The sequence below is a fragment of the Alligator mississippiensis genome, chromosome 2, assembly GCF_030867095.1.
Source record: "Alligator mississippiensis isolate rAllMis1 chromosome 2, rAllMis1, whole genome shotgun sequence".
Classification (NCBI taxonomy): Eukaryota; Metazoa; Chordata; order Crocodylia; family Alligatoridae; genus Alligator; species Alligator mississippiensis.
In genome coordinates, this window is record NC_081825.1 from 97,922,000 (window position 1) to 97,946,128 (window position 24,129).

The 24,129-nt window shown below is 35.3% G+C and overlaps 1 protein-coding gene across 11 annotated transcripts in view; it reads left to right on the forward strand.

Annotated features, from left to right (window-relative positions):
• LRBA (LPS responsive beige-like anchor protein) overlaps positions 1-24,129 on the forward strand; it is a 611,727-nt gene that overhangs the window by 579,161 nt on the left and 8,437 nt on the right. For all 11 annotated transcript variants that reach the window (XM_019481504.2, XM_019481508.2, XM_019481505.2 and 8 more), the window contains 2 exons: positions 15,993-16,094; positions 17,229-17,425. In XM_019481504.2, the coding sequence (XP_019337049.1) occupies positions 15,993-16,094; positions 17,229-17,425 (299 nt within the window). The remainder of the gene's footprint in view (positions 1-15,992; positions 16,095-17,228; positions 17,426-24,129) is intronic.

Below are 24,129 nucleotides of genomic sequence, written 5' to 3' on the forward strand. Positions count from 1 at the left end.
AGTGATTGCTACCCCCACCCTGCCACTGCACCCTCAGGGTGCCAGAATTTCAATACATGTATGCTTAGTAATTTATTGCTATGAAACACTGAAGATTTGCTGGTGCTGCCAACCGTGATTACAAGGTCCACAAGTACAGCCTATTTTTTACAGATCTGTAGATCTAGTTTGGGGAGTGCACTTGTCACATTCCCAAACCTACCCAGGCCTGTTTACTTTCATACTGTACTTTTGTATTGTATGCTTCTCTGAGACCAACACAAACCACTTGACAGGCTGAGATTTTGTATCTTTTGGTACTAGATTTCATAAATTCAGTAGCTACCTCATCTCATGCAAAGGGTTTTTCCAGTATTTTAGATAAAACATTCAATTCTTTTTGTTTAAATTGGCTTTTTATTTAAACTAAGTTTTATTTAAGGTTAATATATTTAAAAATGAACTTATTTAAAATTGCATTTGGAATTATGACAAATTGTGCTGAGGCCCAATTTGGGCCTATATTTAAATCATTTAATTTAATTGAAAAATAACACTTGGACAATAAGAATTTGCTGCTGAAACTTTAAAGAAAATGAAAATACTTAAGTGGGTAGAATTAACTGGCTAGCACCTGAAGCAGCCCCTTCTAGCAATGCAGAGAGAGGATAAGATTTTGTTAGTTTTGAAACCTCAGATTACATGTTGACCCAAAACAATCCAACTGATCAACTTCCTATGTTATAGTAAACTTACCTTTTCATTTTGTGGGGCAAATTTGACATAGTTTTATTTAACAAATAAAATAGTTGGCTACCTCTTGAAGATGTTTTAAGGGAACTGATAATCTTTATATGTAAAATATACTTTTATGAAATGATAGGTGTAACAAGTACAAAACGAAATTTGTTAATTCCTACTTTTCAAGCCTTATTCATTGATCTCTGTATATGTCAAATTTGTAACAAAACCTGTACACTATGAAGACTTTTTATATCTGTGTTTCTTCTTGCAGAGGTTATAAGGTGTCAAACTTGAATACAGTGCTTGAATAAGCCCCAGAGAAGCTATAATCTATGTTGACATCCATATATTATGATATCCACATACATTATTAGCTGTATTTTTATGATAGTCTTCTCTGGATTATATGTGAAAGCACTTATTATATTTTGTACAGGTATAATTAAGAGGAAAATTTTACCTTGTGAAAGTGGTATTAAAAGTCAGCTGTACAGTTGCCAATAGTAAATATAAAATATATATAAAAAGAATTTAGATTGTTTATCCTTGTGATGTCTCTTCCACTGATGTAGCTGGAACTGATGTCAAATTTCATTTGGTCCTTTAAAAAAATTCCAAACAAAAGTGTTTTGCAGTTAAAACAATACCCCTTGCCTCTGTTAAGATGGGTCTAAGGCCATAGATAACTCTTAAATGTGCGGTTAAACTATACTGAGATATTAAAACAGTAACTGAAAGTGAATTCTTTGCAAATATTTATTCTTGCAGATATGAAAGGAAAGAAATGTCAGAAATCCTTGTCTACCCTAGTCTCATGGTAGTTAAGAACTTAAACCAAGAGTACTTCATTAGCTGTAATTAGATCAGGTCTGGGCTGAGGAAGGGTGCTTTGGCTAGGTACAGGCATTACACTTTTACTGGTAAACATGATCGGAAACTGGTCTGTATCCATAACAGAACAGAAGTTGAGCACGCAAAGCCAGTCTGTGCCCATAACAGAACAGAAATTCGGCCCACACAGACTGGTTTAAAAAATGGTAGAGCCCGATCTAGGATTTGTGGCCCCGGCTCCCCCCCCCCCCCCCCCCCCCCACACACACACAAAGGGTGAATGTGTGCTCTGTTTGTTCGCTACCGATCTAAACTACTCTGCTTACACTAAACTGTGTAACTTAGATTGATTCTGCCTCAAGCTTTTTGGAAGTCTGTACCTGGCTTTTAAGCCTGAAAGTTCCCCCAGTGACACAGTTGCTCCAATAATTTATCACTAAAGAAAAAGAAGAAAAATAAAAATAAAAGCCCTCGCTGCTTGCATATTTTTTGGACCGTCATAGCTGTACTCTAACCCTACCAAAATGTTTGGTTGCCATGTGTGCATTATGGCCACAGGACATTTTTGTTCGCATTTATTCATTTTTTGTGGGGTTTTTGTATTCTGGTAGTGCCTGGAACCTCCAGTCAGTGATTAAGCATTCTATTGTGAGATGTCTGAACACTTGCCTCAAAGAGCAGTGGTCTACATTTTCTTCAACTGTGTGTAGTGTCTAGTCAAAACATTCTGGAAAGGAATACCAAAAGTAATGTTCTGCCCAGTTCTGATTTTGTCAGCTCTAGCCAGGATACTCTAGGAAAAGAATAATAGCAGTATAATTGCCTGGTTTTCATGTTAGAGATTTATAGCCTTGATCTGGCAACTGATTCAGCAGAAGACTTCTATGCTCCAGTCCTATGGAGCACACTTAAGTCAGCAAGCTCCACTCACATATGCACATGTAGGTTGGGACTACAGGTATTTAATCAATTTATCCATTTGGACTTATGTATTAACAGACTCAAATTTATTACCTTAAAACACATTTTTTGCCTGATTTTGACAGTGCATCAATTATTTCGCTTTTAGCCTGTGGTGTTGGTATTTCTTTTCTGGTTTTTATAGTAATTTGTTTATGATTATTATATTAGGAACACCTCTGCATATAAGGACACTAATGGTCACTCTTGAGAAACTGCAGTACTAGAGAAGTTTAATCAGAAATCATTTAAAACAACACCTGTCCCCTTCCTCCCAATAGTCCTGTACCTTCTCCAAACACCAGTCAACAGACCAGTATGACCACTCTTTTTCCCTGCCCATTTTCTCCAGACAGCAGCTACTTCATCAATGATGGTTTACTTAAGTCACTTGATTTTGTTTCATTATTTCAGGAAGTATTGTAAACTCTTGGTCTTTGACTGTCTCTATTAATGTTTTAAAATAATATTTAACCCAAGCTGACAAGCCATCTTGATTGTGGTACAATTAATAAATAAATAAATGTTTCATTTGATTATTTTTATCAATGTATTTATACAGAACAAGTTTCCATCAGTGACTAGCCAACCAGGCTGTTGCTGAACTACTGTATGGGGAAATTCTTCATCTTTTGTTATTGAGAAAACATTACCAAAATAAATATTTTTTAAACTTACATTTATATATATATATAGTCCTTTAAGTTTTGTTTCTGTAGTTCCATTTGCTTTTAACTAAAATGTTATTAATAGGGCAAATTTATTTTTTCTTCTTTAACATTTCATGTCATAATAAAGTTGCTGTTTACAGGAATGTTCAGAAATCTGGGACACACATGAAGACCAGGTTTTTCCTAGAGATCAGCTCACTTTCATTGTTAAAATAGAACATTCTAAGTGTATAACTGATGGTTTCCATCATCCCCCATGTAGCGAACAGGACTGGTCTTTGATTAATGAATCCTATAGTCAGATTTCCCTAATGCTGAAGGGAATTCTGCTCCAATTCCAAGTCTTCTCAATCCCATTACAGTGGTGCTCCAAACCCTGACAGTGGGGGTTGCCTTGGGCTCGTCCCTCCATACCTTCATTCAAACGCTGTCTTTAATTTTCCCTATTCCAGAATGAAAGAAACCCCAGATTTTTGATATTTCCTATGAAACAGTTTTTAATGCAATTGTTTCAAGTCAATTGCATCATTTTGTTTCAATTTTGACTTTTTAAAAAGAATTAAAAAAAATTAAAAATAATCATTTTGACATGAAACCTTTCAATTCCAAAAAGTTCGAAAAAGGAATTTTTTTCACCTATGTAAAAGATTTATCTTTTTTCCCCTAAATAAAATCTGTTAAAATGGCAGAAATTTGTCAAAAATGGAAATCTGGGATTTTCTGACACAAATATTTTGTTAGAAAATTTCTAACCACCTGTAAAAATGATTGAGAATTGAGCAACTGATCTGAAGTAACCATCTCAAGACTTTTCACATTATGACGTTCTTGTAAGTAATTTAGCAAATAGTGACAACAACAGCAATCACTTACGGTGGTGGTAAGGAGAGGAAACGACAGCCTCTTTATGTGAGACTAACTTTTGTTCATTTAAAGTGTTTCCTTCAAAGTAAGTAGTATCTGTGCAAGCTGTGTAAGGATTCAAGTCATAAGCCTCGTAAATCAGGGTTGTAGAGACTGATACTGTGCAGAGTGTTGATGCAAAGAGGCCTGTGAACTCCAAGGCACAAGGGGTCTCTGTACAAACACTAGTTAGCTCAAGGAGTGGCAATCAGGGTATATCAAGGGAAGGTATGGCAGGATTTACATACATGCTAACAGTGTGTTGCAACTGCAAAAGGTCCAAGTTTCTAAGCTGGAGTGGCAGCCATTAGAGTTGGGAGATGGCATATATTGCCCAGTTGCATATTATCTTTACAATCCTTCCCTTTAAATTCCTTCCCACAATTCTTCAAGGCTAGGGACAGACATTCAAAAAGCCAAAGCCTGAATTAATTCAATCATTGCAGGGGAGTCTAACCCGGCTAGGCTAAACCAGTTTGTAACCACATAGACATCCCCTCTGGACTGAAAAAATGAAGGCACATGCCTGCAGTGGCTCAGGCTAGAAGTTGGGGAGCGCTAGAGCAGCCCCCCTTCCCTTGTACAGTGCTGAGCTTAGGGGGACATTGCCAGGCTCCGGCAGAATGCTGTGATTAGGGAGGGGGCCCCTCTCCCCCTCCCCCCCCCAGCCCAGCAGGGAATGGATAACACAGTGTTTATCACCCCTAACTTAGTGTTTATCACCCCATTAAGAAAACAACAGAGGGACATTACCAACTCCCTGTTGATTCTGCCTTTGTCCCATCTGCCACAGCAGCTAATGCTGAGAGGTGTGTGTGTAAGGCAGAGGAAATAGGGAGGCAAGGGAGAGGGGAGCAGGGGGAAGCCAGGTAGATGCCTGTATTTTTTGCTGAGCTCCAGCCAGGGAGCAGAGGGGAAAGGCTAGCTCCGCTGTGGAGCAGAGAGCCCTGCCCAGCCCAGAGAGCATACCGGGATGCTGGGAGAATCTGTTTTAACTTAAACTAGTAAGGGGTCTGGGACAGACATTGCATAAACTGGTTTGAGTCATATCAGTTAAGTCTCATATACTACATTCAGTCAGGTTTATCTCAAACCGGTTTCAGCCATTTTCAAACTGGTTTATGTGCATTGAGCTTCTGTTCTGTTACAGGTTTAAACTAGTTTCTGATTGCTTAAACTGGTGTATGTATAATGTCTGCCCCTAGCCCAAACCAATTCATTTAATATTTTCTGTGGTTTCAGCATTTGCAATTTTTTTCACTGTAATCATCCTGCCTATGATGCAGTATGTTTGAGCTAGGTATAGTGTATGCATGCATTTTATTGCCTTATGCCATGCTCATAAAATAATGTATGCTTGTAGAGTTTTTCTCACCGTACAGGGCTTTTCGATCACCCTGTGCAGTATGCTGGTAGATGGAGAAAACTTTTGCTGTAGATTTTCTACAGATTTATTTATCATTACTTTGAAGCTTTTCCATTCTGAAGGACGTGAAAGCTTTGGAAGCTACTTTGGAAGTTTAATCTGCTGTAGTAAAATAAAATAAAGTTTTTCTTACAAAATCATCTAGTAATAATGAAATATATAGAGTTGGCAATTGTATTCCTCCTACTAAAACTAGCATGTGATATCTGATGAATTATTAGCTTTCGTCATCCACACACGAATAACTCAATTTATATCAATGCTGAAGTTATAACATAAAAATAGAAAAGGTTACTTTCTGTGTACCACAAATGTAATGTGAAGATCATTTGCACAGTACTGCATCCATTACTTAGTTTTGCATCGTAATATAGGTTCCTTCAGAAAGTGATTTTTTCTGCTTTGTATTTCAGCATAACTTGGATCTCAGTATGCTAATGTGTAAACTGAATAAACTGATTTCAGTGAGGTTATTTAAATGGCACTACTGCTAATCTACAGATGTAATTAGGCACTCTACTCAGATTAAAATTTTTAAAACATTTAAGCTTTCAGAGGCGCTGATACAGGCAGGCAGTTGTTTCGGGTGGAGGGCCGCTTACTGAATTTTGGCAAGCCATTAAGGGCTGCATGACAGGCAGCCAGGGGCAGATAAATATTAATTTTCTAAATTTTTTAGGGGCCCTGCAGGCCGGATAGAATAGCCTGGTGGGCCGCACCTGGCCTGCGGGCTGCATTTTGCCCACCCCTGCTCTAATATATATTATTTTTAATTAAATTACTGGACAGAGAAAGGTACAAAATGTCCTTATTTCATTTATTTTTATTGCACACAAATCTGAAAATTAAAATTCTTTTAAACATTTACAAAAAGTTTTTTTTGTATGTATTGCATTTTTTGTTTTGTTTTTCCCCCCAATAATTAAACTCTAGAACTGTCACCAGATTAGTATCCCGCTGTGGTCTGTTTAAAAGATAGTGTTTTAGTAGTGATTTCTTTGTAGCCAGACATCTTCATTTCATAGGCACCAATTGTACAGAGATTTACACACACACTTAACTTTACAGATCATAGGTAGTTCCATTGATTAGGGGTAGGTCACATTTCTGGAGTATAACCCCCATTTCCTTCCTTTAAACCTGGGCTGCCTACACTTTGCAATCCTTGGAGCTATTCATAAGGTGTAAAAATGATCACATGCTAAGTAGTTTAAGAACTCTGACATCCGCTTCATAGAAGAAAGATACTATTTCTATTTTATGTTTATTTTCTAGCATAAACATTTCAGACTTGCTGTCATAATTTTACTAGTAAGGATTTTTTTTAAAGTAACGTGCAAAGCAGTTCTGTTGTTTTTTCTGCCCTAAAAACAGTATTGCATAGCATAGTCTTGTAGTCTTTCAAGAATATTATTGATCAAGCTTTTGATAGTGCCAGTCGTCATGGTATCTAGGCACTAATAAATCATCAATCACGTAATAGTTGTAAATCCAGCTATTATTTTGTTATATCTGCCTAATGAGATATTCCAGGAGAACTGAAAATTCTAATTGTCAGATTTTCTGAATATTTAAAATTATGTTAGGATGACTGCAGTTAACTCCATTGATGACGTACAGTGTAGTCCTTTCACTAAGAAAAGATAGCGTTCCTATGAAATATGTAGTGTATCATGCTGAAAATAAAAAAGTCTGTTTGTGAATAACGTGTATGTACATTGCGTCCCTGCAATCAATCCTTTATTATTAGCCCATGCCCATCCTACGTTGTTCTGTTTTCTTAAAAAAAAAAGTAAATAATCCAGTATTATTTTAGGAGTGCTTCGATGCAGATGTTAATAAATACTCTTTGTCTCTTAAAAATGGCTGAGTATAGTAGTGTTTTACTGTATCTATATGAGAATCCTGTAGCACCATCTGCTGGCCATGATTTGAAAGTTGATGCTGGGGATAGATTATCAACAAAATATTAATAGCATATTTAAAAAAACTTATATGTATTCTTTAACATATTTAGTCTGACGTTGCTATGGATTTTATTTGTAGTATAATCTGCCCCCTCTTTAAAATACATAATGTGAAAGTGTAAATGCAATTTAATGTTGATGTAGAGGTCGAAACAGAAATAAATATCATTATAAAAAGAAATGGAATATTTTTTCTGTTTCTACTATAACTTTAGTAAGTTCAGTGTTACATGCTTCTGCTCTTGTAAGATACAGAATGCAAATTATGTTTCTTAGAAAAGAGTCACAAGGTATGCAAAAATGCTTATGAAACTTCTGATGTTGTAATGTAAAGATATAAATGGTTACCTTTTCCAGAAGACATTAAAGAATGGTAACCACTTTAAATATTTTTTTATGTTTAACATTTTCATTTTCAATCTGATCCTGCATTAGTAGGTTACCTAGAAGCAGCCGTCAGAGATGTATGCTCTGATATCATAGTTGGAGCTTCACAGACAGATGTCCACTGATATCCACAGATATCTGCAATGTGTCACTGAAGCCAAAATATGCAAAAATGTGTCGTTCTGTTGGTATGATGTTGGTATCTGTAATAGGGCCTTATATGCAACACCCTTAAAAATAACTGGGGGGGAGGGCGTTGTTCTTATTCTTTTCAAATGGTGGTTTCAAGCAAGCTGGGCCCATTGTGCAAATACAGAGTAAATAATAGTCCCCTAAAATATCTTACAGTTAAAAAGGCAAGATGTAATGGGTGGATAAATCTTATCCTGTTCTATTCAAACCTAGGATAGTGTACAAATAATGTTATAATTTTGTGTTGATATAGTTCCAGCTATGAAGACAAAGTTTCCTTTCCAAAGAACTTGCAATCCGTTAGATGCTTCAGAAAGCATTCTAGTAGTCATCTTATTCCTTTATAAATACAGTAGACTAGAAATTCAATTTAAACATGTCCTCTACTGTTAAGCATGGTATCTGTAATATTGTTCCAGCTGACTAGGAAAGACAAGTTTTCAAGATTCCTTCTGAAACATAGTATCGCTACTGTTATATTTTTGATAGCACCAACAATGTTTAAAAGAACTATGCAAACACAAACAAAGGCATCATCTGTTTCAGAAATGGAAAATGTAGAAAGAGTTTTTGGTGCTGGTTTTGTTGGCAATGTCCAACTTCAAGTGTCACTAAAACCATATACATGAAATTCTCCAGAAGGATCAGGATATTTAGTGCTCCATGATGTATTAATGCAGGCCTTCAGGTCCCAGGCAAAACAATACTATGTTTACAACTTGTAACTAATAGTCAATGTGGTAGAAGGAATTATATTCATATGGTAAATGAATACAACCTTAATGTGCACCATATGCATAGTGGTGGGACGATGTACTAATATATCACATCTATTTACCTTGTTTGCTGGCTGAGAAAAATGATTATACCATTCAACTCAAAGGCTGTATCGTATAATATGAGAGTAGAGTGAGTGATAGAAGTAGTAATTATTTAGAGTCTAGAACTGATTCTTTGAGTATCTTCATTACCAGATTTTAATGTTGTAAAAAAATTGTTCAGTCAATACCATGTTTAAAGTGTTTCTGGAATTCATTTCTACAATATTGGAATTGCAGGATATAAATTCACTGTAGTACATACATGTATACAGAAATATATTTCACTTACCTAGAGCTCTAAATTTGTACAGTAATGTTTTTGCTTAAAAAAATGCAAACTTTTTATGGCCTGATCATTTTTTTACCCTATATATTTATAACATTCAGGGTCACAGCAGTATGAATAGTCTCAAGACCTGTATCCAATGTAATTAATAAAACAATTAGTTTTAAAATAATTTCATATTTATAAAAGCAACCTAATAGCTACTGTTTGCTCCAGTTGCTCACTTTATATGGGTCAGTATATTTTAAAAGGTTTGTAGAGATTAAAACAATTTCTTCTTTGTAGCAAAATGAAGATGCCTTGTACATAATATTCTAATAAGCAGAGAATAATAAAAACATCAGACACTGATATATTTGAAATGAGCTAAACCATGATATGAAAACTTTCAGGTTATTTTTTATTTAAGTGTAAAAGAATTGTAGGTTTAATGTACTGCCAAAATATGCATGCTAACACCTATTTTAGCATTACTATAATTTTGGTGGGAATAGTTGCTCTATAATTTTCTCAGAAATATTGCTTTGGGGTTGGTATGTTTTATATTGTGTGCATAACTGGAATGTGGTAGTGCACATTTATAAGGTACTGCAAAGAATGGCTATCAAATTTTTAAAAATCTGGTGTTAAAATTTTCTAGTTATACTCTTAAGGTGTGGTATCAAAAATGGCTGCGATGAAAGTTGATATTAAAGTAGTAGTTTAATGAGAAGTGTACAGAGCATATGAAAAGGTGTTGATGTTCACTCTTATGGAATATTTGCAAGGCAGATATCTACAAGGGGTTTGAGAGGAATTCACCTTCTTTTGAGAAGGTAAGAGAATCTCCTGGACTTTCAGCTGAAAAAGCCATGGCTGAAGGGGAAGAATTTTAAGAACACTTTACATTGCACATTTGGTGGGAATTGAGAGGCAAGGGACTTAAGACTCGTATACAAAGTCTGAAAGATAATATTCCAGTAAAGCTGGGCTGTGCTATATTTCCGTTTTTGTATTGTGCCTGTTAAAGACAGTGAACGTGTTCTGGAGACGCTATGTATACAAACACATCAAATACATTCAAAGTCATGTTTTTCATTACCCAGTCTGAAAGGAGATGAACCAAAAAGTATGCTATTTTCTTATGTCATCTACCTAGAGTACTGACTCCAGTCAATTATTTGCTTATGGTAAGTGAGGAGTAAAATGAAATATATCCTACTCCCCTCTGTATTCTATAAAAATAAGCCTATTAGAACTGTAGATTCACACAAGTTAAATGGGTCAATTTACCATAGAGGTAGAGGTTGGAAATAATGCTAGCATCCTCTTTACTTATGTTTTTGGATTTTGTTTCAGGGAAAATGAGAGTTTACTCAAAAGACAGTGTTTCCTTTATTTTTTTTTTTAATTCTATGCTTTAAGACATGTGCCAGGGCAAAACTGGCTTCTAGATCTAAGGTTGTATGTTTTGTCAGGTTATAAAAAAGTCTGAATAGATGGCATACAACAGGAGGAGAGTAAAACGTTGGACTTAAAAATTTATATTTCTAAAAAGAAGTAAGCCAAGTTCTCCTATGACTGGTAACCAAAATAAGAATAAAAATGATATGTTCACAAAGAAATCATTCTTCAGACTAAAATTGTAGGAATACTTTGAAACAATCTATCTGACATCACTTATTAAACAGTTACATTTTATGTTAAAGAGCTAGTCTCATTTCTGTAACAGTCAAATACTTTTAACAAATGCTTTTCTGTAAATATAAATCTGTGAATATAAAACCAACATGGAAATCTAATGGCATATTAGAGTATTTGAGATCTTGTTGATTTGCTTATTTCTGTTGATGACATTATTTTGGTTCATAGTTTCTAGATTTTATTATCTGAATCTTAATTATGTGATCTTATTTTAGACTTTGCATTAGATACAGTAATTTTAAAGGGAAATTGATAGAAAGTTATTTTTCTTAAATACTGTTAATATGCATGATGTTTTAACTTATTGTGAAAAAGTACTCAGTTATTTTCAGCAAGCGGTAGGCAAAAAGATGGGTTAATTGATGTTTCATTTGATTAGAATTTTATATTAAGACATAAAATTGTATAATTAATTTGCACTAAAAAGGACTCTACAGCCTCTATAATCATGGAATGATAACTTGAGAATTACTGTTGAGCTGTCAGTGACTTATCATAATTAACTGCCTTCTCAGCATAAAGTATAAAAGAAGCAGACAAATTGCTGAATGTTTTTACATCAAGAACTAGTTTTAGAAAAGGGTATCTTGCATTATAGCGAGATGGCAGTTTTAAGTTGTATATTCAGTCCTGTTTAGAGCTGTTAAAAAAATTACTGTTTGCTCTCGTTTAAGTTAATCACTGTATCATAAAAAACAGTTGTATAAGGAGTTCACTACTGGCTTGAAGTTGTCATGATTTTGTTTTGTTTTTTAACAATACTAAAGCTTGAAAGCTAGGAGGAGGAAATCCCAGCAACACTAAACAGTTATTTGTTAGCCAGGAAAGAATAACTTCTGGATGTTGTAAACCTGGAAGAAAGTTTTGACTTTGTTATAATCCCACTGTTCCTTTTTAAATGCAGTTTCCAAGCCTCTAGCTTTTTTCAGTGAAATACTGCTGCACACATGATATCATATGCTTCTCTTTTATCTTCTAAGTTTGAGTTTATGATTTAAAATGTGTCTTAGTCACTTAAGCATGAGTGATATTTTATGTAAATTTCTATGGGAAAACAGTTTTGCAGGAAGTGTTTATTGTCCTTCAAGAGAGGTCTTTGAAATAAGTGGAATGGTTACTGTAAAGGTAAAACATCTTGCCTAATAGTGGGGGAAAAAGCTTCTCTATGTAGTAACTCCTAAGAAATACATTTTTGGCTAATTTTGTTACAATGTATATAAGGCAATAAGATTCTTCTACTTACTGATTTTAAGTAGCTATCCAGGAGTGGCATAGTTTAAGGATATTACCATATTATATATTATGCTGAGAAAAGCACATCTGTAAAACTGTGCTTCTTGGTTGTTAGTCCCAGGATTTGGGCTATCTTTAATCTCATTTGACTTGTTCATCTTCCTTAAGAATCGCCATAAAGATGCACTGGATATTCTTTTCAGGCCTTAGTTAGGGTTTGCATCAGTGGTCGTAAACCTGCTTAAGGGACAAAGACTCTCTTTCCTTTGAAGTTACTTCCCCAGCTTTTCAAAGGGGTCTAGAAGCCGGTTCCCCTAAAACAATTTAGAAAAGTTTGAAGTGGTGCCCCTTAAACCAGTGACAAAATAAAATTTTCTCTTTGCATTATTGAAAACCATGACAATCTTCTGAAGCAGCAAGTTTAAAAGCTTTTAAAGAAATCTGTTCTGGTCTATACTCAGCTTTTAAGCTGACCCTATTATTTGGAAAATCAGAGCTTTGGAAGCCCCTAAATACTTAACATTCTCATCAAAGGACCCAGCCTGACTTTTCATGGGGCTCACGTGTTACAGTATTTATTTTAGACTCTTCACTCAGAGAAGTGGCATGCATTTAGACTTCTTTAGAATCTGCTTTTCATATTGCCGTTATCTATTTTTTTCATTGAAGAAATGAATGCTAAGAAAAGTTAATAATAGATGACTGAATTCATTTGAGGTGCAACATATATTCTAGCTAACCATGATTTTATAGTTTAGTTCATATGGTGCATCTGAATTTTGAAATTAACAGAAATGTTATAGTATATACTGGAAAACAGGTAATCTCAATCCATGTTCTGCTGGAGGGAAAGGCCTTCTGTTTTGAGAGTATGTTGCTGACTACTGAGGAAATGCCTAAAATAAATCGAATCCTTAGGAATAGCAACCCAACGACTTAAATAAGTGCTTAACGTAAACATCTTGTGCACTTGTGGCTTTGCCTCTGTCTCCTAATAACTGCATTTAAAGTAATTTCTTAAATGTCCTGTTAAACGCAGTCATCTTATACTAATTAACTTCAAATCAGTGCTGCACATTTCATTCTCATGATTTCAGGTTTTAAGCCATTCTTTTTTATTAAAATATGTAATGAATATGTTAGATGGACTAATTCCTCACTGACTTGTGTAGTTTTATGTCAAATACAAATTCTGAACACCAAGCTAAATAATAAAACCAGACTTGAATCTTCCTAACATTAGCATCTCAATTAAAACAGAACAAAACAATGTTTAAAGCACAAAGCTGCCTCATAATGTATGGTGTGGAGAACATCAGAGAAAACACTGAATTAAAAATATAGAACTTAATAATGAGTAATAAGTCTGCTGCAGTAGATTTTAAAGTGACTATTATAGTATATAAAATTGGTTGTAATCAAATTGTGCAATTTCATGGTTTGTCCCCCACAGTGTTGTTTTACTTGCTTTCAAAGGTGCCTGTTCTGCATTTAGGTGAGGAAAGTTCAATAGAGCAAAATTTCTTTAAAAGTCCTAGTGAGTGTTTGTGAAATCAGTCACCTGAGAAGTACCTAATGGTCATAAGTCTAACCTTATGCTTTTAATTTGTTTTTCTTTTTTTCTTCTGAACTGTCTGCCATACTTCCTGGATTTGAGTGCATTTTGCCAAACTTCATATGAAACAAAAGCTATATCATTTAATGGTTCTTTATTTAGAGATTAGGGACCATTTACTGAGTTGCTGCTAGATATTCTTTTAGTTTAGTTTTTTTTTTTAATCCATATTTTCCTGATTTGTTATGAAAAATAGACTTTTTAATTTTCAAATTTGTGTTTTATAATAAAATTAAATTTGTATTGCAGCAGTAATGCAGAATAAATAATATTTTGAAAGGTTATAATCCCCAGTTTAATACTGGATCATAGATTATGAGTAAGACCTTTTTTAAAAGACTGTTTGTATGCAACAGCTACATAGACAGTCTGGGAATTGTTGCAAATGGTCAGAGTTAAAGCATAGATCGAGAGGAAATAAACTGTTTCTAATTTACACAGATTAATCCTGCATTTCCTATGCATTAGAAAGTCTTGTTGTACATGGGAAGGGTCTGGGTACTTTGCTAGTTTAGCAGTCTGCATACTTTCTAATGAGACACCTGATACTACTTTGGTGAGCATGGTATAAGACCCAGATAGACTTATTAATCAGACTCTGCTAATTCTATTTCAGTTTTAAAAATTTCAAACTTAAGTCTACCTTGAAACATGGCAATTGAATAACACATAGGATGCTTTTCCCTGACTTGAATCACTTGGCACTGTTTCTTTCAGTCTCATTGGAAATCCACTCTCTATTTTAAAAAAGAAAAATAACAAAGTTTGATTTTACCACCATTTTTCATGGCATCCCACAGAAGCAACCATGTCATTTAGTTTGAAGTGAAAGCATTTCCTGCTGCAAAAAGAAGGAAAGTTGATTACCTCACCAAAGATGCATTCCTTAGAACTTTAATGATTTTAATGATTCATAAAAGGCTTCCAATTGAAATAATTAGACAGCAATTGCAAAAACAACATTGTGCTTTCTATGGAATGCTGGCATTCTGGGAGAACTAAGAGAGTGAAAAACCCTGAGATAAAGTATGAAGCATTTTAAGGAGCTTCATAGCATATTCTCACATTTTCTATGTCTGGGTTTGCGAATAAAACCAATGCTCATATTTGTCTTGAGAAAATATTTAAGTCTAACCTGTTCAGCAGTTCCTGAAAACATGTCTGGTCTGCAGTTTTCCTCTGTTTACAGCATCTCTAGGTACTTGACTCTAAAGACTCAGGAAAGCATATAGCTAACTGCCTCATGGAGCCAACACCAATTTGTCTTAGGTTTTTCAGTTGAGTACTTACATCCCAGCTAAATTTTGCACTGTTTCTTATGCGGAACTTATTTAAGCCTCATAGTTGATGGTCCAGGTATTGATTAAAATGAAACCAATCAGTGGACTCCTTCCTTTGTCCTGACATAGTAACTTCCTCCCTTTGTTGTTGTTTACTATAATGATATCTACACTTCTTTATAAAACAGGAGGGCTAAATACAAATAATCAAAAGCCTGAGGCTGAATCAATTTAATCTTTGCAGATTAGTCTAAGCTATAGACTAGATTGAACAAATAAGTAAGTGAACAGACATTCACTTTTGATTCTGGAAATGTAGCCACATGCCTGTAGTAGACCAGGCCAAAAGCTGGAGGGTGGTCGAGCATGCCTCCCTGCTTGGCTGGAGCAGACAGCTTGGGCCAAAGCTAGTCTGCCCACCCTGCGAGGGGGTTGTTGCAGGGGAGGTACGACTGTGAGTTAACTTGAGGAGGTCTGGAACAGAAGTTCAGTACACCAATTTAACCTAAATCAGGTAAGTCTGATACTACATCCATCCAGGTTTATTTTAAACCGGTTTCGGTTCTTTTGAAAGCAGTTTATGTGCACTGAACTTCTGTTGCGTTACAGATTTGAACCGGTTTCCAATTACTTACACCAGTTTTTGTGTAATTTCTGTCCCTGGCCTGATTGACCTGCTAATCTTTCTTAGATAAGACAGAGGGAGAACTATGTGCTCAAGCTAGTTGGTGTCTGAGTTGTATAGTGTTGGATTATGTATATCATCATTAATAAGTGAGCAAGCTAAACTTCTGAAAGTTGGTTGTTGCTTTGTGAGTGTATTGTGAATCAGGAGCATGAAACTTGTAGGCCTCCATTCTAATACAAAAATGCTAATATAGTCTAATAAAAAAATGCTCTGGAGAATGTTTAATCAAGAAGCAGGGGAAAATGAAATGTTTCAGTTTACTGAAAATGTTGATTCGAGAGACTAATCATAACCAAAGATCCTTTTCATTCTTGTTTTCACTGAAGGTGATTTTGCCACTCCCCGAGCCATCTTGACAGGACACGACTATGAGATCACTTGTGCTACAGTTTGTGCTGAACTTGGCCTGGTAATAAGTGGTTCCAAAGGTAAAGTTTGCTGTTATCTTTTCAAAAACAATACTTTCCATCTTATTCCTGAAGTTTTGCTTTAATTGAGACAATAAATGCAGTCTAGGTAGATGGAGATAATTCTAGGTACATCTGCTTCATGTTAAACAATGTGGTTATTTTAATTGGCACAGGATTTTTTTAAGCACACTAGAAATGTGTTTAAAGACATCCTTAAGTTTTCTAAAACTAGAGGCCAGTTTAGCATGTATAACAATACACAATGGTCAACAACTTTGCAGATTTCCCCTGTTACTTTTTAATTTTTGTTTGTTTATATATAGTTTTAACAAAATAGCTCACTCTATTGAATTCCTGGCCTGTCTGCAGAGACTCTCAAGAATGCAGTGTAATTATGTGGGGTTTGTTTCTATTATGAATAACTTCCCAGGAGGTACAGCAATGATTAGTCTCAGGAGATAAGGAGTTTTGGTGTTTTGATCAAGGATATATTTGCATATTCAACTAAAATTTGTAGTAATTGTGTTCATTCTCACTGAGCTCATCTATGAAATCCCAGCTCTGACATCTTTAAGTCCTTCCTAGAAACTCACTTGTTACCATGCTGCCTATAGTAAATCATGTTGACTTATAATAAATTGCCCCTGCCTAACCTTTAACTATTCATTTGTCCTTAGATTATGGACAGTATTTTCAGTTGGGCTTTCAAAAGTTCAAACACTTAACTTGTGCATGTAAATACTTGACATGACAAAAGTCAAGTGTTTGTCTCTATTTGTTATCAATTAAGTACATATACACAAGTACGCAAATATGGCTATACGATTAAGCACAGAAGTTTATGTGGACATTTGATCTGTGAATGCATATCAGGATTTTTTACAAAATGGTGTAATTGGATACCTGCACATGTGTGCATCTTTAAAAATCTAACCTCAAAAGAGACTAGTCATAGGTGATCCCTTTATTACCTTTCTGTAACTCTAGGCTTTGCAGGAGATTTTGTTTCAATTTATTGGTATCTAGTATACCATGGTAATACCCTTAAGTTCTTAAGAAGATAGTAAAAGCCATTGCTTACTAATTGTTCTTTCATGTCTTCGGTTTAATTTGATATGAAAGTAACCACTAGTTTTCATTCTTTTTTAACAGAAGGACCATGTCTCATACATTCTATGAATGGAGACCTATTGAGGACATTAGAAGGTCCTGAAAATTCCCTGAGACCGAAACTTATACAGGCTTCAAGAGAGGGCCACTGTGTCATATACTATGAAAATGGCCTTTTCTGTGTATTCAGTGTGAATGGAAAACTTCAGGCTGCTATGGAAACAGATGATAACATAAGGGTAAATATGCTGAAATACATCTTAATTATTATGGTCTCTTATATTAAAAATAGACTGTGGATAATCCTGCAGTTGTGGAACTGCTCTGGGTTTCTTTCCATGCAACAAGTAAGAGAAATGAGTGGACTTGTATCATTGAGCAGTCAGATATTGCACATGGAATTATTTTTAACCTTAGAGGGTGTTACGACCTGTTTAGGAATATATATTGGGTGTTTGCTTGAACAGAAGAATGTAAATATGCTACTTGTTATGTGCACTCAGGCACAGATGTGCGCGCACGCGCGCACACACACACACACACACACACACGAATCAGGGTATTAGATTGTCAACATCTGAAGAGTCAAAATGATCAACCTCTCCAGCTGGAAACAGGGCTGCCATGCGTCTCCTGTTTGACAGTCTGTCCACATTTTTTTTACGTTGTATGAGATGTCATGCACTGGGTCTGGCTTCAGAAAACATGCAGGCATTTTCTCCTTATGGCTACTAAGGTTTCTGTGACACCTGCTGAATGGGCAGGCAAGGTTCTTTCTCTCCTGTTTCCTGAGTTGGATCAACTCCTGAAAGAACAGGCAGAAGGTAGTTTGAGTTAATGGTTTTGTGGAAATCAGTTGCTAATAATAAAAGTAGCTCTTGATAATTTAAGTAACAAAACATCACACATGAAGTAGAACAGAACTCCAAAACTTTACAGTTATGCCAGAACTAAGCAGAAATTTGAGTAACAACAATTAAGAAAGTTGTCACTTTTTTTTTTGAACAAGTGACAAAGAATACAAATTCAGTAGAAAGTTAAAGAATGAAATGCACGTAGAACTTCAAGAGGATGGTGATTGCTTTTGCTAGGCACAAAGGGCAGCATATTTATATTAAAAGAAATGGGGAGAGCTTTAATAAAAATAATGAAGGAATTACTTTAATGGAAGTAACTGCAGTTTTGAAAATCCGAACACGCTAGCATTAGACTCATTTGAGAACCAGAACTTAGTTCTTATGTTCCTTCTAAAAATGTATTACTTCCAAAAAGCTTAGAACCTTACTGTATAGTCAGCAAAACATTTCAGGTTTTTAAATAATTGAGGCAAAAATGGTGTTAACCTGCAGTATTCAATTAATCAATCATTGTATTCCTTGTTTCTTGCATGTTTGGACTTTGAACTCTTTGAAGAGCAAGGCATGTGACTTCTTTCTTGTTTGTACAGCACCTAGCAGCCCGTTAACAATTCAATAAGTGAAGCTGACAAGAGACTAAATTGACCATTCTGGTTGTTGCCCAAATGAGATGAAATGGGGGTTGGGCAGGGAGGAGAATAAAATATATCAAGTAAGGTAGTATTTTCAAAACCTGAAGAGATTTTTTTTTAAATGTATTCTTTTCATAAAAAAGATACATTTTTTTAAATTTTGAATTGTTGTTATAAACATGGACACTTAAAAAAATATAGTTCTTAGCTATACAGTATTCCTCTTACTGAGGGTCTGTAATGTCTGCTTTCTCACCAAACTTGTTCTTTTTTATCACACCTTACAGTACACTATAGTGATATATTCGGCATATAGTATAATAGGCAGCAAATGTTTTACTTCTATTTTTAAAAGTGGGAGCACTTATAAATTTTTATCCCCATCTTCATTGAGTTTATTGAGACTTATAAAAGAGAACAAATGAAGGAAAGAGACAAATATTTCCAAAGAGGCTTCTAAAGGGATAGTAATATTTCATTATACTTTGAAAGTATATTACTAGCTTTAATCTTTTTCTTTACAGGAGCTAACATTTTGTAACTTGACACACATTTACTTTAAAATATCTTTTGCCTTATGACTTGAATTTTTAGTATTTCAGCATGTTCCACTTCTGCCCTTTCCCCTCATCCTTTTGCCCTTTTAAACTCTGGTGCAAATAAAATCCTGTAGATCCAGCATTTTTATTTTTTTCAGAACATCAGCTGTTTTGATTGTGGAGAATGCAGTTTAAAATAGCTGCAGTCAGTAGTTTGTTCTCCATTAACTAGTGTTGTTCTTTGGGAGGCAAGGAGGCACAGAATCCTTGAATGTTATGGGGGCCACAAAAGTAGATTTGTTTGAGGCAGTGTTGGACAACTGGAAAAAATGCCGAAGAAATTGAAACAAGTATCTATATGAAGTTTGCGAAAAAAAGGCCTGGGACAGGAACATGCACATTCTCATATATTATGAGAATGATTAGCAAAGCGTGCTGTCTTTGTTAAGATGCTTTTCTGATTCTCAGCCAGGCCCTACCCCTGTCCCCGCCCCTGCCCCAACACTTCATTTAAAACAAGTACACACACATCAGACTGTTTTCTCTTTCATTTCTTCGTACAATAATAGTGCTGATAATATGTCACTTTCAGTTGTGATTATGTTGTCAGCTAGGCTAGTAAATCTGTAAAATATCTAGAAATCCCTTGTTGGCTTAAACAATTTCTGTAGTGTTTCAGTCAGTGCCCACAGCTTGGGGAATGTTGCTTGAGGCAGCAAAGTTTCGCTCTCCGTAGGGTAGTAGAAAACATGTTCTCTTTGTTTTTGTGGGTTTTTTTTTTCCTTTCCCAGCAGTCCCAGTTGGGTTTTAGGCTTAAACAATCCACAACCTTTTTTGCCAGAGCTTCTGCACTTTATCATAGTAGACAGCAAGTGGCAACTGTGTGATTAAAGTAGGGGCATTTAAAATGAATAGTACCTGCCCACTGGCTGTGCTGACAATTTGATTATTTGTTATTGGAGGAAGAGGAAGGAATAGGGCTGAAAGCATAACAGTAAAATTCCAATTTTGGTTTTTGTATGTCATTGTCATGTTTGCTTTCCGGATGTCGTTGACAAAAGTACCTGTTTACCATTGTTAAACTCAGAGCAATGTTGCCGCTTCCTTTCTTGTAGTGCAGTCCTGGAAAACTTGCAAGAGGATTTCAAGCACTCTGGGGAAGCCCAGGTTCTAATCAGCCCTTTCCACCTGTTTTTGTTTTAAGTACTGTATTGCTCAACAGTGCCCAGGCTAACAGCATATCGCAGCATATCTGCCATGTGATGTTTAGATGTCTTAATGAATAATTTCAATCTAAGTGGACAGCCTGCTCAGAGAAGTAGAGTTATTTTATCTTAAACAAAGACTGTACACTATTTCACCCAAAGGAACCAATTTATTTTCCTTTCCTGAGTCTGTTTTGAAATGTGGAAGTACCTAACAGACTCTTACTGCTGTAAGCCAATGCTGTCACGGTGACAGGTTTTGCTTTTTTATGAAGCATGGCCTTTCAGAAATCTGAGAGGTTAAAGTATTTGCACAAAATTTTGAGACTTCAAGGAAGCACAAGTCAGAAATGAAGCTTTTAGAACACTGCTTAAACTGTGCACTTGGGGGATTGTTTGTGTGTCTGGCTCTTGTGTTGTGAGAAACATTAGATGGCAGAGCTGTTTGGGCTTTATACTTAGTAGAATTCTAGAAAACTTTCATTGGGGAAAACAGAACAGTAAAATTGATTCATGTCTTCCCCCATACTGGTTGACGGACTTGAGAGTAAATGCATCCTTTAGTCTGTAAAATCCTGAGGGGCATGTCATGAAACTGAAATTTTGACAGGGTGACCTTTTTCATATATATATCAACAGCTTTTTTTCTTGACAAGCAGGTGACTTATTAGAATGGCATAGATATTGGTAAAGCCTTCAAAGTCTATTCTTTATTTAATCAAGAGATCAGAGAAATCCTGAAATTTGCAGGTAGTGGAAGAGTTAAAGATTAATAGCTTTAATTTGCCTTTTAATATAGCATTTCTCCAGTAAAAAGCCTGAAGTATAAAACTCAAATGAACCATGACCATAAGGCTAATGGATTTTCATCAGCTGAATTTTATAAGTGTAGCAAATAATTATTTGTCACGGTCTTCATTGCAATTTCAAAATACCCTCAGGAGGCTGCCATTTGTAGAAAGAAAAAAAATTGATATTGATTTTACTTGTAATGAATGATCTTTTTAATAATTTTATTTGGTTTGTTAGCTTTCAGGATGCACTATCATCGTGTGTGCAATTTTCTCTTTTACTAATTTTTATTATATCACCTAATTTTTTTTATCTACCCCCTGCCTATTGCCTTATTACACCCTTGTTAGATTGCATCCAGTTTATTTTCTAAGCTCCTTGGGACAGTGAACATGCCATCTTTCTGATGTGGGAGGTGCTTAGTATACCTTTTTGTGCCAACACAAGTGAGAAGTGATGGAAATAATTTATAGTTGGAAGATGTTTGTCACTTGGGAAAAGTTTTAGTTCAGGATGTTTGACAATAATCTGAATTAAGGTTTAATTTTCCATGTTCACGTTATGGCTTTGAAAGATGCATTACATACAGTTCTTCCTAAGTTTGGGCATATTTATCATAATTCTAATTCAAAACACAGTTGCCTAAAATAGTTTTTTTTTATTATTTGTCATTATGACATTTTATTTAGCATGCAAAAAATTAAAATATAAGAATCGTATTATTTTTTAAACTTCTGTTAAGTAAAATGTTAAACAAAAAGGTTCGTTCTTGTAACACTAAGGTTACTATAGTAAACACTAAAAACTGAGGAAATATAAAAGTAATAATAGCTTAGCTCTCATACTTTTTAAATTATAGATTAACATCATAAAAAATAATAAGATACAAGAATAAAAAATAACATGTATATGCAGTGGGGCTGACTTTAATTATTACTATGAAGACCTTAATATTTTAGTTTCTAGAACTGTCAACAATCTCCATAACCACTTTAAAGTTGTATGAATAGAACATTTTGTATTTCAATTTCCCCTGTTTTTGGGTGCATATGCTATAAATTCTACATATTACAAACTCTTTTCCTAAGGAGCTTGAGTATACAACACATCACAAATTTTGAATATTAAAAGCTACTCAGAAACAGAGATTATAATGCATATGGGTGTCACAAGATTTGCAGATTTCAACACAGAAAGCCTGCGGTGCCTATAGCCTGCTTCCTTCTTCCTAACAAATTTCATGACCTGATATTCTTAAATGCTTTGGGAGCTCCAGGCTGTGATATATTTCTATACAGAAACCCATTGTACACTCAAAGGTATCATGACAAAGCTTTTTGCTTAAGGATTTTGGATAAACCAATAAGTATTTTAAACTTCACCCATTTTTAAAAACTATCTAGCTTAAGTCTATAATTGTTAAAGAAACTGTTTTTGTTTTCAAAGCAGTTTATAAAGAAAATTCTCAGACGCCGATTACAAAAGAATTGTAGAACTTAACACAAATATGCACAGGCAGGATCACATTTCGGATATGCACAGACAGGATCGTATTTTTAAGTAGTTAGGATTTCATTATTACAGGCAGAGCTGGTAGCAACCTCTATAGAAAAAATTACCTGTTTCCAATATCTTAAGGCCCTGTCTTCAGTTACTTATAACATTTCTTAACTGTAACTCTTTTGGTTGAAATTTCCCATGCAAAGTGTCTGCCTAGTGGTGACTTTTGTTTTTATGATTTCTGTTATAAAACAGTGTAGCCATCTCATGGAACGGCTTTGGAGGAAAAAGTGATGTTTTGATTTCATTAGCTTCTTGCAAATATTTTGTTGAAAAGTTTTGGTGTCTTTGTGTTTTTTGTTCAGGAATTAAAATTTGACAGAAGGGTCATGGGGTTCTTTTGCTGTCCAGGTGAAAATCTGCCCAAACTTGGACCAACTAATAAACTTCTAAAAAATGTTTTTGCATATGCTTAGTAGAGCAAAGGGCCACAGAAGTGCCATACACCTCTATGAGTGAGATCTGGCAGTCTGGAAGTTGAGAAACAAGTGGTTTAAATGGGAGGCAAAGAATAAGGACCTGGGTGCAATAGGATAAAGTAAGAGAGAAGTTTGCAAGTGCAGTGGGGATGGAAGGGAGCAGAGAAGGAAAGGTGGAGTCATGAAAACTTGAGAGGCAGTGCTGAGTGCCAGTGTTGCCCTAAGAACCAGGGGGTGTCTGGTTCTCCTTCTAAATGGAGCAAGAGCCAACAGCAGAGTTGATATTGCCTTAAAATATGCTTGTTATCTCCAAATGAGAACCTATTTATTCCTTCCAAATGGAGGACCCAGTTATCTTCTCCAAACAAGGACCTATTCATTCCCTCCAAATGAGAAACCAATTAACTCTTTAATAAATCAGTTTTATTGAGCACTATAAAGTATTAACTCCAAGCATCAAGTAATTGCATATTACCAGTCCTAATAATACACATCTTGAGTACTGCAGAGTGGGTGCTGGTTCCTTGAAGGGAGATCAGATGTTTTCAGTTCTCAGGCATCATTAGGGTAAGGGAAAGGGGGGGAGAGAAGGGAAGAGAAGGGAAAAGCAGGTAATATTTACAGTCCTTTAGTCATATAGCTACCAATTAGGCCAGTTTTCTGTTTTTCATTGACAACTTGCTTTTGCCTGCTTTATTGTTGTTTTTCTCCTCTTCTTGGTACTAGGCTCCATTTGCTTCAGACATGGGTGGAATGCCATAACAAACCTTTTGATTCATAACAAGCATTTTTATCATCAGACTCTTGCAGAAAAACACGCTACATCAGCGTTTTCTCTGTACAAAAACAGGTTCCACAATAACATAGCCTGTGGTGTATGCTAGCTCCATGAATGCACTCTAGTCCACTTATGTCCAGGTAACTAGGCCTCCTAGGTCT